Below are 16655 nucleotides of genomic sequence, written 5' to 3' on the forward strand. Positions count from 1 at the left end.
ATTTAAATCTTTAAGCAATCTAGGTAAACGCCCACGAAGGTCCACATAGGAATATTTTCGCACATCATTTGATATACCTATCAACAACACATGAAGCCATAACTTTGCCCATAACACTCCCATAAAACGTATTTATCAAAATATTTTCTCCCCAAAAACTTGTGTATATAAAATTTTTCAATAAAATGTTATACCTGCAATATTTTATCCTTTCCAGTGAAACTTTTCCTAAGGCATGTATATTACGTTACCAGGAACGTAACCTATTTAGAATAAAGTCATAATGTTCACGTAAGGGGGAATAGGGTTATACGTTGTCCGACCTTTCCTATGAAAGGCAACACATAACTATGACTAGACTGTCATCAGGGTGCGAAATAATTTGGAAAATGATTTTTTATATCCCCATGCTATAAGATTTAGAATCCTTCGAATGGCCTTAAAGGACTCTTATTATATCCGTGGTAATAGTTTCAAATTGGAGGACTTAGCAATTCAAATGTGATTCATTACGAAAGCCATGAACCCTAATCGGCTACCCACAACTTCCGGAAAACTTTTATTAGTTTCATTCTCTCTATCACGCCAGCAACCTGAATATCCTTATCTTTACCAATGCATGCTGCACAGTGCCCAATTTCCTGATATGTTTACCAACATCCAGCTACAAATTTCTACGTGACACAAAGAGGCTGCAGGAAAAAAAACATCCTTGAAAGTTACCAAACAAAACTATTACAACTTCGCAATGCTAGCAAGAATCCAGACACTGTTCCATCGGGACTACGTCCTTGTATCTATGAACCAGCTAGAGGAGCAACAGACTTTAGAAGGCTCCTCTGTTTCCCAGCCAAATCGTAAAGTCCTGAGTCTGGTGAAAAAGTGCGCCACCTCTCATTCCTTTGGAAACCATCTGTTAACCTGTTCGTTCACACTTCCCATCCATTTCGCTTCGAAAATGAGCCAAAGGACGTCGTCGTCGCGCCTCCTGGAAAATTCTCAAAGAACCTCGAGGCCAGGAACCACCATGTTGCATCTTGGCAACCAGGCAAACGACTACCCTGACTTTGACTCGTTGGCAACTTTCAAGAAAGTTTACACTTTAGTATTCATGTCTTATGTTAATTCCGGAACTAATTTGGAGATACTTTCGAGATTAAATTACACTTTGGATTAGTTTCGAGTGATTTTATTAAAATGGAAATCGCGTTATGCGATTTTCTTCTTTTTCACGTATACTGGGAGTTAGCACTTTCCCTGGGTATTCCTTGCGAGTGTATATCTACGATTGAATGTATTCTACCCTCGGGATGTACATGGTAAATGGCATATATCATATAAGGTGTTTAAATAGAAGACAGTTAAGAAAGAAGGATGAAAGTCCCTGATCTCCGTCCTTTGACGAAAACTGTTGAATATTCAGATTTCCTCGTCTGAGTTTTCTCCACCCGTACAGCTATGTGAAATTCTTAAATGGATTCATTTAATTAAGATTGAAAGAAATTAATCAAGAACTACTGCCGCTAGCATCACTACTGTATAGTGTGGTTGGTTTTATCGGCAAAATTTAATTTCAACGTATTTCAGATTGTCCATTTCATTCATCTGGGCTACGTAATTGAAAGCTTTGTCTATTCGGAATTGTATTGTTTAAGGGAGGTTTCCCTTTTGCATGCTAAATGAAAATTTATCTTTCAATTGGGTTTTTGAATTTTATGGATATTTCAAACTATAATAGTTTCCAACAGTAGTGGACGCAAAAGGAGATTACTTCAGTTGTTAGTTCATTGTTAGTTAACTATTTTCATGATTAAAATTGTTTCTATAATAAAGGAGATTTGGTCCTATTATTAGTGTGCCCCCTTCCCTTCTATCTAGAGTGCAGGGATCTGGACAACCATTTTCTGTATATCGCTACCACTGGGTTAGCATCAAAACATCTGAACTCATGAAAACTTCCTCCGGTACTAAGTAAATAGATTAAGATGAAGTGGCTTTTAATAGTATGTACATATTTGAAAAGAAAGAACCTACACATATGAGGAATTATGTGGAAATTTTTGGACCGTCTGAACTGTATACATACATATATATGGGAGTGCAAAAAATGCAAAGAAGCGAAATCATCAAGACCGCAAAGATCTCTGACTTAAACTCATACACGTCTCAGGCGTAAACATAAATTAAATTTGGCACATCTTCAAATTTCTATTCGGGATTCATTTGCGGACTCCAAATTCAATGCTATTCTGTAGTGTCAACCGTGATCCTTCCCCTTCTTTGTCAATCTATATCCACCTTTTTACAGGAACTTTGAATTACTCTACTACCAGCAGCATATACCAGTTTGGAAATGACCCACAATGAAATTGCACGAGGCTCTCAGAAGTTAGTCATGGGATGGGCTACCAAACCATCTGAGTAAGTTAATCCATTTTGATCAGGATAAACATAAAAGCGTATCGAGTCGCCAATAGCAAACGGATTACTTTTCCAAAATCTTTTCTGGGAGAAGTTCAAGGCAGCCTGCAGATGCCTTTTCACCATTTTCCGCAGGGAAACTTCAGATAATGAGACAAAGAGCGTGTTTCCGACGGTAAGACGGACCTTAGTTTAGGTCTTTACTTTCGGTGTAAAACCGATTTGAGCGGCGGAAGTGCCTCAGACACTCCCCTTTAATGCTGTTTACAAATTAAGATAGCGTAACCTGTCAATATTCTCCTATTGAGTCATCATCATCATCAACGGCGCAACAACCGGTATCCGGTTTAGGCCTGCCTTAATAAGGAACTCCAGACATCCCGGTTTCGCGCCGAGGTCCACCAATTCGATATCCCTAAAAGCTGTCTGGCGTCCTGACCTACGCCATCGCTCCATCTTAGGCAGGGTCTGCCTCGTCTTCTTTTTCTACCATAGATATTGCCCTTATAGACTTTCCGGATGGGATCATCCTCATCCACACGGATTAAGTGACCCGCCCACCGTAACCTATTGAGCCGGATTTTATCCACAACCAGACGGTCATGGTATCGCTCATAGATTTCGTCATTGTGTAGGCTACGGAAACGTCCATCCTCAAGTAGGAGGCCAAAAATTCTTCGGATGATTCTTCTCTCGAACGCGGCCAAGAGTTCGCAATTTTTCTTGCTAAGAACCCAAGTTTCCGAGGAATACATGAGGACTGGCAAGATCATAGTCTTGTACAGTAAGAGCTTTGACCCTATGGTGAGACGTTTCGAGCGGAACGGTCCTTGTAAGCTGAAATAGTCTCTGTTGGCTGACAACAATCGTGCGCGGATTTCATAATCGTAGTTGTTATCGGTTGTGATTTTCGACCCTAGATAGGAGAAATTGTCAACGGTCTCAAAGTTGCATTCTCCTATCCTTATTCTTCTTCGTGTTTGTGTTTGACCAGTGCGGTTTGATGTTGTTGGTTGATTCGTCTTCGGTGTTGACGTTGCCACCATATATTTTGTCTTGCCTTCATTGATGTGCAGCCCAAGATCTCGCGCCAGTCGCCGCCTGCTCGATCTGGATGAAGGCAGTTTGAACGTCTCGGGTGGTTCTTCCCATGATGTCGATATCGTCAGCATAGGCCAGTAGTTGGGTGGACTTGAAGAGGATCGTACCTCTTGCATTTACCTCAGCATCACGGATCACTTTCTCGAGGGCTAGGTTAAAGAGGACGCATGATTGGGCATCCCCTTGTCGTAGACCGTTGTTGATGTCGAGTGTTCTTGAGAGTGATCCTGCTGCTTTTATCTGGCCTCGCACATTGGTCAGGGTCAGCCTAGTCAGTCTTATTAATTTCCGCGGGATACCGAATTTTCTCATGGCCGTGTACAGTTTTACCCTGGCTATACTATCATAGGCGGCTTTAAAGTCGATGAACAGATGATGCAACTGTTGTCCATATTCCAACAGTTTTCCATCGCTTGCCGCAGACAGAAAATCTGATCTGTTGCTGATTTGCTTGGAGTGAAGCCTCTTTGGTATGAGCCAATGATGTTCTGGGCGTATGGGGCTATCCGGCCTAGCAAGATAGTGGAGAATATCTTATAGATAGTACTCAGCAACGTGATACCTCTATAATTGCTGCACTGTGTGATATCTCCCTTTTTATGTATGAGACAGATAATGCCTCGTTGCCAATCGTCAGGCATTGATTCGCTGTCCCATACCTTGAGCACAAGTTGATGAACCACTTGGTGTAACTGGTCGCCTCCATATTTAACCAATTCGGCTGTAATTCCATCGGCTCCTGGCGACTTATGATTTTTTAACCGATGAATTGCACGGACTGTTTCTCCTAAACTTGACAGTATTTGTCCGTCGTCTTCAGTTGGCGGGACCTCCAACTCGCCGATGTTCTGGTTGTTCAGTAGCTCATCAAAGTACTCAACCCATCGCTCTAATATGCCCATTCTGTCGGAAATTAGATTTCCCTCTTTGTCTCGGCAGGATGAGCATCGAGGTATATAAGGCTTCATCCTGCTGACTTGTTGGTAAAACTTGCGCGCCTGGTGCGGTTGCTCCCTGTACTTTTCTAGTTCACAGACTTGTTGGTTCTCCCAGACTTTCTTTTTCCGTCTGTGAAGTCGCTTCTCCGCTCGACGGAATTCATGATAAGTCTCTGCGCGTGCGCGCGTTCTTTGAGAATGCAACATTACTCGGTATGCAGCATTCTTCCGCTCCATAGTTACCTTACATTCATCGTGAAACCAGCCGTTCCGACTCCTTTTGCGGCTGGGGCCAAGTATCTTTGTGGCCGTATCCATGATAACGTTCTTCAGGTGATTGTGAAGATCATTTGTTGATGCTTCATCTCCAGATCCTCTGTTGACTGCAGTTATTGCGGCATCCATTTCCCTCTTATAGGTGTCGCGGAGGGTTGTGTTATGGATGGCTTCAGTGTTCACTCCTATAGAGTGGGGCCCCTAAACTGAAGATCTGGAAGTGACGAGTCTGAATTTGTAGTGATAGCCTCCGAGGGAGTGATAAAGACGAGGAGCTGTGCATCGAAAGATCTACCGTCTGCGCTGATTCCACGACTTCGATAGCCCTTGACCCCAATGGCAAAAGTGCAGCTGTGCAGCCGTTTCGCATCAACTCTACACCTTAAAAGGCATATTAGCATTTCTGTAATTCTATAAAGATGAAAGATTTCTGCACGGTCTTTGCATGTTAGAGTTCACTTGATAGCTTTGGAGAGGCGGTGCAAGTCTTTTACGGAGAGTGAAGGGTTCGATTCCTTGTAGGAAGATGAAACGAAGAATTCGCCTGGTAAATAGAACACAGTTCCGCAAAAGCATTTCGAATGATGTCACCTGAAAACACTCCCTGAAGGTTATTCGAGGACCAAGGAGGAATGTCCGCGGCAAATTGGGCTAAGGAACGTCCAGGATGTTTGCTGAAAACGTTCAACCATGCCGCTCGACAACCGATGATACTTCATCGTTAGAATGCATTTTGGGGAAATAACTTAGCTTTGATCCGATATGAAAGTGAGCGGTTAGCCGTAAACACAAATCTCCTGTAAGCAGCGGCATTGCTGACGGTCGCAGTATGTTGTTCAGGTAACGATGACGAAAAGCCACCTGGAAAATCAGTCAATGATTGTTCCGCAATATTGTAACCCCTGTAGCAACTTTATTGGATCGATATGTAGGTAGCCAAATCAGGCACCTGTGGCTGTGTCGGTGCAATTTGGAACGTTATCACACCTGGGATCGCTAAGCCCGACCAGAGGTACTTCTGGCAAAGCAGGCTCATTAAAGCTCTCACGCTGGGATGAGTCAGGTTATACAAGTTAGCTTACATAAAACATGTAGTAGATAGGGTTTAACATTTCGGTCGTTGTTCAAAATCTAAAGTACAGTTTGAAGTTCTTGATTAAGTGGTGTATTTCTCTTGTCAGAGCTTCGGTGGCAACTTGCACGAGGACACATCTGCTGCCTCGTTATCCACTTCCTCGAAGGTAATGTGATATTTGCGTCAAGAACGAAGTTTTAATAACGCTGTCGAGCACTGCTTTGCAGCTTCTACTTCGTCCATACTAGGTGGATGATCCACCTGTTCTTGACAGGGATAGCGGTGGCAAAAATTGAGCATTCCTAGCAGCCGACAGAGTTCTACAGGCGCTTCCGTCTTTGAAAGCCTGGCACCTACTGCTGAGACCCTGTTGACGAGATATCGCACTCTTGTCGAAGACATTTTTGTCTGGGTTGGTGGATAACTTTGTTTGTAGCAAGACAGAGAATAGTTATGTAGGAAATGTTGATCGTGGTTATCAAAAATGATAAAAATATTTCCAATTAATACACAGCGAGTGGAAGATCTCGTAGGAGATGGTTCATGATACGGTGGGAGTGGTTCAACTGTGTTGCGACTGTTGATTGCGAAGAATACCATTTCTTTGACATCCTCTAGTAAATCCACAATGATAGGTAGTGGTTATTGATTTGACATCGTACGGCCATATAAATGACTGTCGCCTGTGATTCACCATATTCCGTCTGCCTTGAATACGAGCTGATCTACTGGCTGACGGATGTTCGAATAATGCCTTACTTTCACATATGAAATTTTTCGTTGGCGGCTTGACAACAAGAGCTGAGAAGCCTACGTGGACGCCCAAAGATAGGTGGGCTAATTGTATGGATCTTGTAACATGCTGGCATGTAGGGAAGTGAGACATTTTTATTATACAAGGAACAAACGAAGCCGCGCAGAGACAACAAGCTTGCACCTATAATAGCCGGTAACAGCAACGATAAGCTGCTATGAGTAATGACATCGCGTCACGGTCTTCGTGACGAACGCGGTAATTGGCTAGGCTTTGGTTGCAAGAAAAGTAGGAGTTTGGCCCTCCGGTTTCTATCTCTTGATGTTTAGTTTGAAAACAGCGAGATTATAAAGCCTGCAATTAAGAATTTGACGGGAATGGTTCAGCCAGAATGGTACCGCCGACCTCTTTTGCCTAAAGAAGCAAGAATATGACACTTTTGCGAAAGCAAGCTATGAGAGTGAACACAAGAAGTTGAGATAGCTCCTTTGTTGACTGTGTATCCTCTACTTTGAACGTCCTTGGCCAAAACCTCCATTACTTCCTAGCCAGAGTGGTACGCTGATCGTGCTGAGTCGTAATGCTATTAATTCCTTCGCTACCCGGTTATCGTCTGCTAATGCTGCAATGTAATGGCGAAGGCAGAAAGATCCACAGGGACAAGCTCGCCTGCAACAGTTGCTTACCCTTCGAGATTATAACCTTTGAACATCTTTATCTTTTGCAGTCCAGCACTAATGTTTGGGAGTAGCAGATCAGATTTACCTCATAGATCATCGTCATCAGTGATGGTTGTTTCTGCGAGTGTTCGTATCTGCCTGAGGAGTTGCCGGGAAGTTCTAATTCGGAGAGGAGCATATGTAGCGTGGGGGATTTTGCGGAATGTCCGCCACTTTCTGGAAGATCTTACTTAATTTGTTTTCATCCGAACGGATGTGATCCAGATTAAATGACGACTTCACATATTCAGAAAATAACTTCAATCTCGTCTTCTAAAACGATGAAAGGTGGCAGTCGCGCATGATAGAAGGTGAAAGGTGAAAGGCTTAAAAAAGTTAAGTCTAAATACGTTTGGCGAGTAATATAGACTCGTTTTGAGAGCTCCTGGGAGGCAGCTTTTAAGAGAAATGCCAAATGATTACCAAGAGCCTTCATGGAATCACTTCAGAACTGTTTTCGATGAATCGGTTGTAACTGAATATCCAAATCGGTGGCAAACCACCTAAGAACCAACGAGGATATCCTAGATAGTGATTTGAGGGCCTCTCGACTCAACCCGGACCAAGTCTACAACGGACGGTGACGGTGACGGTGACCAAACTCTTTCCCTCGATTTCGAGATACTATTTGCGCTTCGGGAGCGGAAACCTAAAATCCAAACTCTTATCTAGCGCTTGAACATAAGCTGAGGTAATTGTTGGGGACACCCAAGCGCATGGTTTTGTACGTTTCTGGCCTTTTTTACGAAGTCCGCTGTGGCAACAGCAAATCGTATCGCTATCTTGTGAGAAAAATTAGAGCTCAATGCTGGGAACAGCCTAATAATGCATAATATTGCCCGTTCCTTGTGACGCTAAATCAAAAAGTTCACGATCGGGTCAATTTTTCGGTAATTGTATCCTCGAGTGAATTTTCAAATTATGTTCACCAGTCACCAATTGTGGAGTACGAGTCCTGTTCAATAAAACATTGCGTATCACTTTTGATACTACATACTACATTGATCAAAATTTTTGTTTCCTTCTGTCGCTAAACGAAAAAAAAATTTCAGTAGAGAAACTACTTCGCTATAGCTCATTGAGATGACCAGAATTAACCGTTTCTTTCGTGGTCCCATACCACCTCATATGAAGATTAATTTAAAATGGCGCCCAACGTGGGGCTAGGAAATGTTGCTATCGGTCGAACTATGGTTCATTACACGTTTGTACTAGTAGGTGGAAGCCATTCCACAAACCCTCAACCGCGGAACCAGAGGGGGACCTCCAGCTCAACCAAAAGGGAATTTTTAAAAAGTCAACTTTAAGAGCCACCGGATTTACAGCATTCCTTTGTCAACTTATGGTCTCAAGCACTTTCGAGTAGCCAAAGAAGTCACCTGTTACCGAGAACCTGTCAAAAGTGTTCCAGTCCCAAAATTAGACAACTCTCACTAATCATTCACATCAAATATTATTTTATTAATTCCATCCTTGGAACTCTTCCTTTTCCTTATCGACTATGTTAATCGCTAGGGCTCAGTCTTCAATTTGAAGCTAAGGGCGCCTTTCTTCCTCATGCTTGATAGACTTAAGGACAACTAAGGTAGGGTTCAAATTTTCATTTCATCATCATTTTCTTGTTCGGCTATTTCAGAAACTGGATATTACTTAAGCTGAACTGTTCAATATTATTTTGGACTCCTTTTAATTCATAGATTAAGCAACGGAATATCTCCTATATGAATAACTATTTAAATTTTCTTACAATTTAATATCAGTATGTTAAACATCAATTTTTTTCTCTCCTTTACAGCTTAGTAAATCAAACTATGACCGACTTAGATGCCGGCCAAGTAAGACGAGTCTTAACCGAAGCTTTAAGCGTATGGGCACAAAATTCAAAGTTAACATTTCGAGAAGTATACAGTGATAAGGCGGACATACAAGTCCTATTTGCTAGGTAAAATCTAGAATTGTTCCATGTTAACCGCCTCTAATATTTTTGGAATACTATTCTACAGACGTCATCACGGTGATGGTTATGACTTCGATGGACCAGGAATGGTGTTAGCACATGCATTTTATCCTGGCAGTGATCGAGGAGGTGACGCACATTTTGATGCTGACGAAAGATGGAACTTAGATGGAAAACCTTCAGAAGATGGTAAGTGGTAGCTGAATTATTTGTAATACTTATTCAATAATTTTATTGAAAGCCAGTTTATAAATAACCCGAAAATAGTCTAATTTTGGTGATTCAAAGTCTACTTCGCCACTTCAGAATTTCAATTTTAAGTACCCTTATCTACACATAGGTTGGACACAAAGAAGTTAGTGGTCGATACGATTAAGCAATCTAGATAGAACCCTTGCTCCTCCTCATTCAGAGAGGGTAGAGACCTTAACAAATCCGACAACATGGACCTAAATTCTCAAGAAATAAACAATGCAAACATTGAAGATATGCATTCACATGCTCCCATCCTTAAATGAAAGCATCTTTCTATACCTAGTGTACGCTTGATATTCACTTCAGTGGATGCCAAATATACCTTACCTCTGCCGTCTTTAAGTAGGGAATTTTTTTTTTTTTTTGGAGTAGGGTAGGTGAATGCGTTTACGCACAGAGTGTTGGACTCCCGCAACAGCACGCTGGCGGACTACCAACTAAACACCTCCCTGTCATCAGAGAACTAGCCTGGAACCGTTTGACACATTACTTCGGGCTAGCCCTCCCGCTCTCCCGGCTTTGGGAGCCTTCAAGTCAGGGAATTCCTTTCACCAACGGGAGGGGAGGGGAGGAAGGGAGTTGTTAGTTCAGGGAACCCCTTACCGTCCGATCCGTCTGCCGGTCGAGTTCAATCTTCTTCGTAGTAAGAAGAGCCCGAACATAATGCGCAATACGATTCCAGCTGCCAGCGCTCTTCAGCATCTCTCTGACAATGTTGTCTGGAGAGAGCTCCCCTGTGTCTGCATAAAGCTGCTGGCGGAGGCCATCCCACCTCTCGCAAGAGAAAAAGGTGTGTTCAGCGTCATCCGGCACTCTATTGCAGAACACACAATCAGGAGATCGCGCCTTCCCAACCCTGTGCAGGTAAGACTGAAAACCTCCATGCCCACTTAGAAGTTGGGTAAGGAAGTAATCAATCTCACCGTGCTTTCTGTTCAACCACGGGTCTAATTTGTCGATGAGCCGCGCAGTCCACTTGCCCCTTGGCTCATTTTGCCAAGAAACTTGCCACTCGTTAAGGGTGCGTTGACGTTCTTCACGGGCAACCACTTCTCTTAAGTTTTCACCCTTACGGCGATAGATAGCTTTGCGCTCCTTGGCAAGGAGGGCAACGGGGATCACTCCCGCAATCACCATCACAGCCGGTTCGGAGGCAGTGCGATAAGCAGACGCCACTCGCAAAGCTCCCCGCCTCTGCACTTGAGCTAGGCGTTTACGATGCACCTCCTTGTCAAGGGCATCAGCCCACACCTCCGCACCATAGAGAAGGACGGACTGCGTTGCTCCCATGAGGAGACGTCTCCTAGTTGATATAGGGCCGCCCACATTCGCCATTAGCCGACTCAAGGCCGCGACTCCTGCTGCAGCCCTGTCCGCGGCTGCTTTGATTTGCTCGAAGAAGCTCATCTTCGAGTCGAGCATTAAACCAAGGTATTTAACCGTTGGTTTTGACTCTATAGTCAACTCGCCGATCGATATGGGACGCAAAGTCGGGATTCTCCTTCTGGTCAGGATGACTACTTCGGTTTTCTCCAGCGCAAGGTTGAAACCGTGAGCAGTCATCCATCCGCTTACCCGTCGCATCAATATGCCAAGTCTGCTTTGCGCCTGTTCAACAGTGCGTCCGGCAACAAGTGCCGCAACGTCGTCTGCATAACCGACCAGGCGCGACTCTTCAGGCATATCGAGTCTCAGCAGACTATCGTAGGAAGCGTTCCAGAGGTCCGGCCCTAGGATGGATCCCTGCGCTACTCCCGACGTGATTTCCATCCTCCTCTGGCCCTCTAGCGTCTCATAGAACAGGGAGCGGTCTTTCAGATAATCCCTCAATATCCGCAAGAGATAACTTGGCACGTGAAAGGAGTTCTCTAGTGTGCCCAGCATATCTGTCCATCTTACGGAATTGAAGGCATTTCTGACGTCAAGCGTTATGAGGAGCACAATCCGTCGAGATCGGCGGCTGTGCGCCCCGGCTCGATTAAACGCATCTACGACCTCCATAACAGCATCCACTGTAGATTTCCCTGTTCTAAACCCGAACTGCCTTGCGGATAAGTCCCCGCCAGCACGGATCGCTTCAGCGAGTCTACCCCTGATGAGCTTCTCGAGCACTTTTCCGGCCGTGTCAAGCATACACAGCGGTCGGTATGCAGACGGGAGCTCCGGATCTCCTTTACCCTTACGGATCAACGCGAGTCTGGCCACTTTCCAGCGAGAAGGAAAAATGCCCTCCTTCAAGCACGCGTTGAACGCTTCGAGCAGCAATTCTGGCCGTTGGTGGAACACCAGTTTGTAAACTTCCGCCGGGATGCCATCAGGACCTGGCGCCTTCCTGTTTTTCATAGTGAGAACCGCTTCTTCGAGTTCTCCCATTGTGAAAAGGGGGCAATCCACGACGCTTTCCGCGCTGTTTACATCAACCCGTACAGGGTGTCTGGGGAACAATGCCCGCACAATGCGGTCCATCTGGTCGGTGCTCAGTATGCAGGGCTTCCGCAGAGCCCCGATTTTCCGAGTGACAAGCTTATAGCCAAGTCCCCACGGGTCATCATTCACCTCATTAACAAGATTTTGCCAGCCGCGAGCTTTGCTTTTATTTATAGCGCTGCGGAGTCTCCTTTTTGCTGATCTATATTGTGCCTTTATGGCACATGCCTCCTCGTTGGCGTACAAACGTTGTGCCAAACAGCGGAGCTTATGACACTCCTTCCGTAGGTCGGCAATTTCCGCCGTCCACCAGTACATAGAAGGCTTGTCGCGCCTGGGGCCTCTCCGGGGCATGGAAGCCTCACACGCCGTCGTTATCAGATTCATCACTGAATTTACGACGGTGTCAGATGCGACACCACCACCCCCCGGAGTGCCCCCCAGCGCGGCCCTACCTGCTCCAAGAGCTTCGACGAGCCTTCCGATGTTCACCTTCGCGACATTCCACACGCAGGGGGAACGTCGTGTTGGTGCTCGCCGGCAAGTAGCGTCAAACACTTCGAACGCAATGTACTGATGATCACTTGCCGAGAAGTCTTCTAGGACTCGCCACCCGTCCACCGATGATGCCAGAGATTCCGACGCAAAAGTTATGTCGGGAATGCTTCCTTCACAACCTGAGCGCCGAAACGTTGGCGTGGATCCGGTGTTTAAAATTACGAGCCCGGTTCTCGCCGCCATTTCCAGAATCCGTTTCCCTCTGGAGTCTGATTGAGGCATGCCCCATTCAAGAGCCCTGGCATTAAAATCACCGCCAACCAGGATTCGTCCCTCCGTGCTCGAAACGGCGTCCTCCAGAGCATCAAGCCGGCGTTGAAAGTCCGGAATCGACTCATTCGGTGTCAAGTAAACGCTAAAAAACGTTATCCCTAAACACCGGATCCAGGCAAATCCGTCCCCCCGGCCTTCGGCAAGAACACGAAGTCGAACGTCGTCCCGAACCCAGATGGCAGCGGTGCCCGATAAGTCCAGATACCATGAGGACGGGTCCTTGTTTCGGTATTGCTCGCTAATCAGCACTAGATCAGCATTTACTTCCGCAGCGAACTGCGCTAGCAACTGGTGAGCGGTTGCACTCCGGTGCATGTTAATTTGCAAAATGCGGATCATGGTGTTCGCACCCTAGCCCTCTCCAATTCCGCCCTGAAGATCGGACACCGTCCCGAGCCCGCAGTGTGTGCGACGCTTTCGCCAGACGCACCACGATCCCTGCAGAGAACACAACTCTCGCTTTCCTTGCAAGTCTTCGCTTGATGACCCGCTTGGCCGCATCTCCGGCATGCTGTCCTCCTGTCCGGACCCTTGCAAGCTGCTGACGTGTGTCCATAGTCCAGACACCTGTAGCACTTGGTGGGGACTATCCGCATTCGTACCCTGCATACTACCCATCCGATTTTGATTCTCCCGCTGTTAAGGAGTTTCCTCGCATATTGCTCGGGGACATCCACCACGGCAAGTTTTTGGCCTCGAGCATTTACAGAGGTAATAGCTACCCGGGCATTGGTTACCTCTGGACATTCACGCCTTAGCGCCTCCTCTACTTCGACCTTTTCTGTGAGGCAGTCAAGATCCCGTATTTCCAGAGAGCACATGGGTTCTAGGCTGGAAACAAGAGCCTTCTCCCCCAATAGCCCCTTGACCGCTTCGCACAACGTGCTCTTGTTGGTCGTCTTTGGGCCCAGTTCGACGAGAACTCCACCACTCCTCGTTTTCCGTATCGAAGACACCTCTGCTCCGTTCTCCTCGGGTTTCATCCTGTAGCGGATTTCACTAAGGACTTCCGCAAATGTCTTGCCTTCCGTCGGCTTAATGAGCAGAGCCGACGGTCTAGTCCTTCTTCGTTTCCTCGTTTTTTCCGCTACTGGCTTTGGGTTGGCAGCCTCCTTGTTTTTTGGACAGACGTGTCTCTGGCGCCGGAGTCCGTTGTTTCTTTTTATCCTTTTTCGCCTTTTTTTTGGGCCTTGGAGACTACTTCGATAAAGTCTCCTTCAGTCACGTCGTCCTCTTTACGCTTTTTCCCCTGTTCACTTTGCAGAGGGCTATCTGCGGTCCGTTTGACGCAAGCAGCATTCTCAGCGGGGACTGTTTCTGCTCTACAATCGTCTTCCGCTGCTCTCCACGTGCGTCTATAAAAGGAAACGCGGTCCAGTAGTTCCTCCAGTTCCATCAGCCCGTTTTTGACGCCTTTGCTGACGTTTCTCTGAAGGAACGTTGCCGACCGCATACGCTTCACCACTGCTGCGCACTTTCGGATGAGCCTTTCCTCTTCGGCTCTAGCGAGGACGGTCGAATGCATTTCCACTCGATTTGTGCCCAAATCCATCTGCTCAGGACTAGCGTTTCTCACTGAGCTTACTTCCAGGACAGGGGCACTGCAAGGTAGTGGAGTTGCCATCCCCGCACGGTCAGTCGCACCACTTGATGAGGCTTCCTCTTTATTTGGGCGCCCCAGTGTCTCATCGGGTATATCAGCCCTCGTTGCCTCTTTCACTGGTCGCTGCGGTGAACGACGCATCTTTGTGCTCCGCCCAAACGCACCCAGCTCTTCCTCCTTGTCTGTTGTTTCGTCGTTTTTTTTTATAATTTTCAGAATATTCTCCATGAAAAAGTTACCAGCGCATCGTGTGCAAGGGAGCGGGCCGCAATAGTCAAGAACGGGTATACCCTCGGGGAAACAGCCCCTACCCCAGTTCCCTGAGGCCTGACCTACGCTTAGCTGATCCCGGAATTCACGGACGGATCAGCGCTCGCTCGGGGCAACGCGGTCTACTAACACCGGTTCAATGCACACTTCCCGACCAGGGTCCCGAAGGGGCTGGCTCCTGATACACGTCGCAACTACCACCTTGGCAGAGCTACGCTCACATCACCCCGTCGACGCCGACAGAGAGTTGTCGACGGCTCCGGAGACTCCCAGTGTGTTCCGACGTGTACCGGTCATTCGCGGTTCGCTCTTCACCGAGAAGCTTTCTCGAGGCTACTACCTAGGACGCAGGTATGCTGCCAGCTAGGGGGCAAAACTACTTACTCGGGCACCTCGGGGACGTCACACCCCGTATCGTAAGCGACCCGTTTAAAAATCGCTAACGACCCCTGAGGGGTAGGGTAGGGTGTAGGGAATACACACCATGTTCAAGGAGGTTTCGCTCTCGATTTGGGAAATCGACTTCAACCAGTTGTTTCCACCAAGATAACCCGTTTCACTTTCCTCAAGATCAAAACAATTACCGAGAATGAACTAACCTCCCAGTAACGAAGGAGATAATCGAAAAAAAAAATCGTGATGTTTCCAAGATGGTGGCCAGGTATTTTAGAGAGTTCTGGTTTCAAACCGTCGATTCTATCTTGATCACATAGGTCCTATTGAATTCGATAATTCGAGCGCCTACAAAGGATATTCGGTAATACCTTGGCAGATAGGTTGGACCCTTGCTCGACTTCAATGAGGCTACCGTCGATGTAAATTCGACCCTTTCGGCAGATGCTTGAGCCACTTACAGATCTTATGGATACCATCATCGTGCCCGCAATCTGTCAATACTCTTTATATCGACATGCTGCATGCATAGATTCGTCGACGCTCCAGCAAAAAGTGTAACTTATCAAGTCAGTTCTCCTTATTAAATTAAATACTTTCTTAAAATCGATACCTACGACCTTTCTTCCTTGATACGTATCTAACCTCTGAGCATGTCTGCTTCATTTTTTGCCACCACCAGAATTCAAACTATCATCCACAGCGGACTTAAACCTTTGTACGTGAGATCTTCTGTGAGCTTGCTGGCAATTCTCTAGTTCCCCTTATTATACTAATAGACTAATCTGACTAATCTTGGCACACCTTTCTCGGTGAGATTGTATCTTCCTATTGGTCTAAAGTTGTATAGGTCAACCATTAATACCTAACTTGAGGTGCGGGATTTTTCACCGGTTATTTCGCAACTTGGCCAGCCTCCATTCGAAGCGGGGTTTCGTTGCACTATTCAGGATTCTCAGATTCGTCTTTCAGAATGCTCACTTCGATTTCTACCTCTAATTCGGATGGCCAGATCGGGACGACTGCGTCGCCATGAAAACGATATCTGTGTGCAATCATATGTTGTCCTGTTCTAAAACCAAACTCAATGACCTTTGGTCTAGCTTTCATAACCGAAAGAGTAACTTATTTCTGCTTTCAAGTACTATTCACGAGGTTTTTACTTTGGATGATCATTTCCTTTCCGAAGGGGAACTGATCAGGAAAATGCTCTTGCTGTTTCAACATTAGCTGACGTCTGGTTATTCCCACTGCCTAAACATGTGAATTGCATAACTCGCTAATTCGACATAAACTTCAACTGGCAACTGTCAAGCGAACCGTAGAGTTATCGAGAGAGAAATTTATTAATGCACTACCTAGTCTCCGTTTTGGGTATCGCAAAATAGGCATACATAAAACAACGGTCTTACAAAAGGGATGCTCTATTCCGCATCCTCTTTAACCTGGACCTGGAAAAAGCGATTCGTGGTGCTAATGTAAAACTCAACTACTGGCCTACGCTGACGATATTGACTACGCAAGGAAAAACCCGAGGTGTATAATCTGCGTTCATCCAGATCGAGCAGGCGCGCATTAATGATGACAAGACGAAATATATAGTGGCAACGTCAGTACTAAAGAAGAAATAGCATA

General features: G+C 45.9%; 1 protein-coding gene across 1 annotated transcript in view; it reads left to right on the forward strand.

Moving 5' to 3' along the window:
- The window catches only part of LOC119654363 (matrix metalloproteinase-2-like), a 529164-nt gene that overhangs the window by 478258 nt on the left and 34251 nt on the right, over positions 1-16655 (forward strand). The window contains exons 4-5 of the mRNA XM_038059709.1: positions 9080-9226; positions 9288-9430. Coding sequence (XP_037915637.1) covers positions 9080-9226; positions 9288-9430 — 290 coding nt within the window. The remainder of the gene's footprint in view (positions 1-9079; positions 9227-9287; positions 9431-16655) is intronic.

Source organism: Hermetia illucens, chromosome 4 (genome assembly GCF_905115235.1).
Source record: "Hermetia illucens chromosome 4, iHerIll2.2.curated.20191125, whole genome shotgun sequence".
NCBI classification, from domain to species: Eukaryota; Metazoa; Arthropoda; class Insecta; order Diptera; family Stratiomyidae; genus Hermetia; species Hermetia illucens.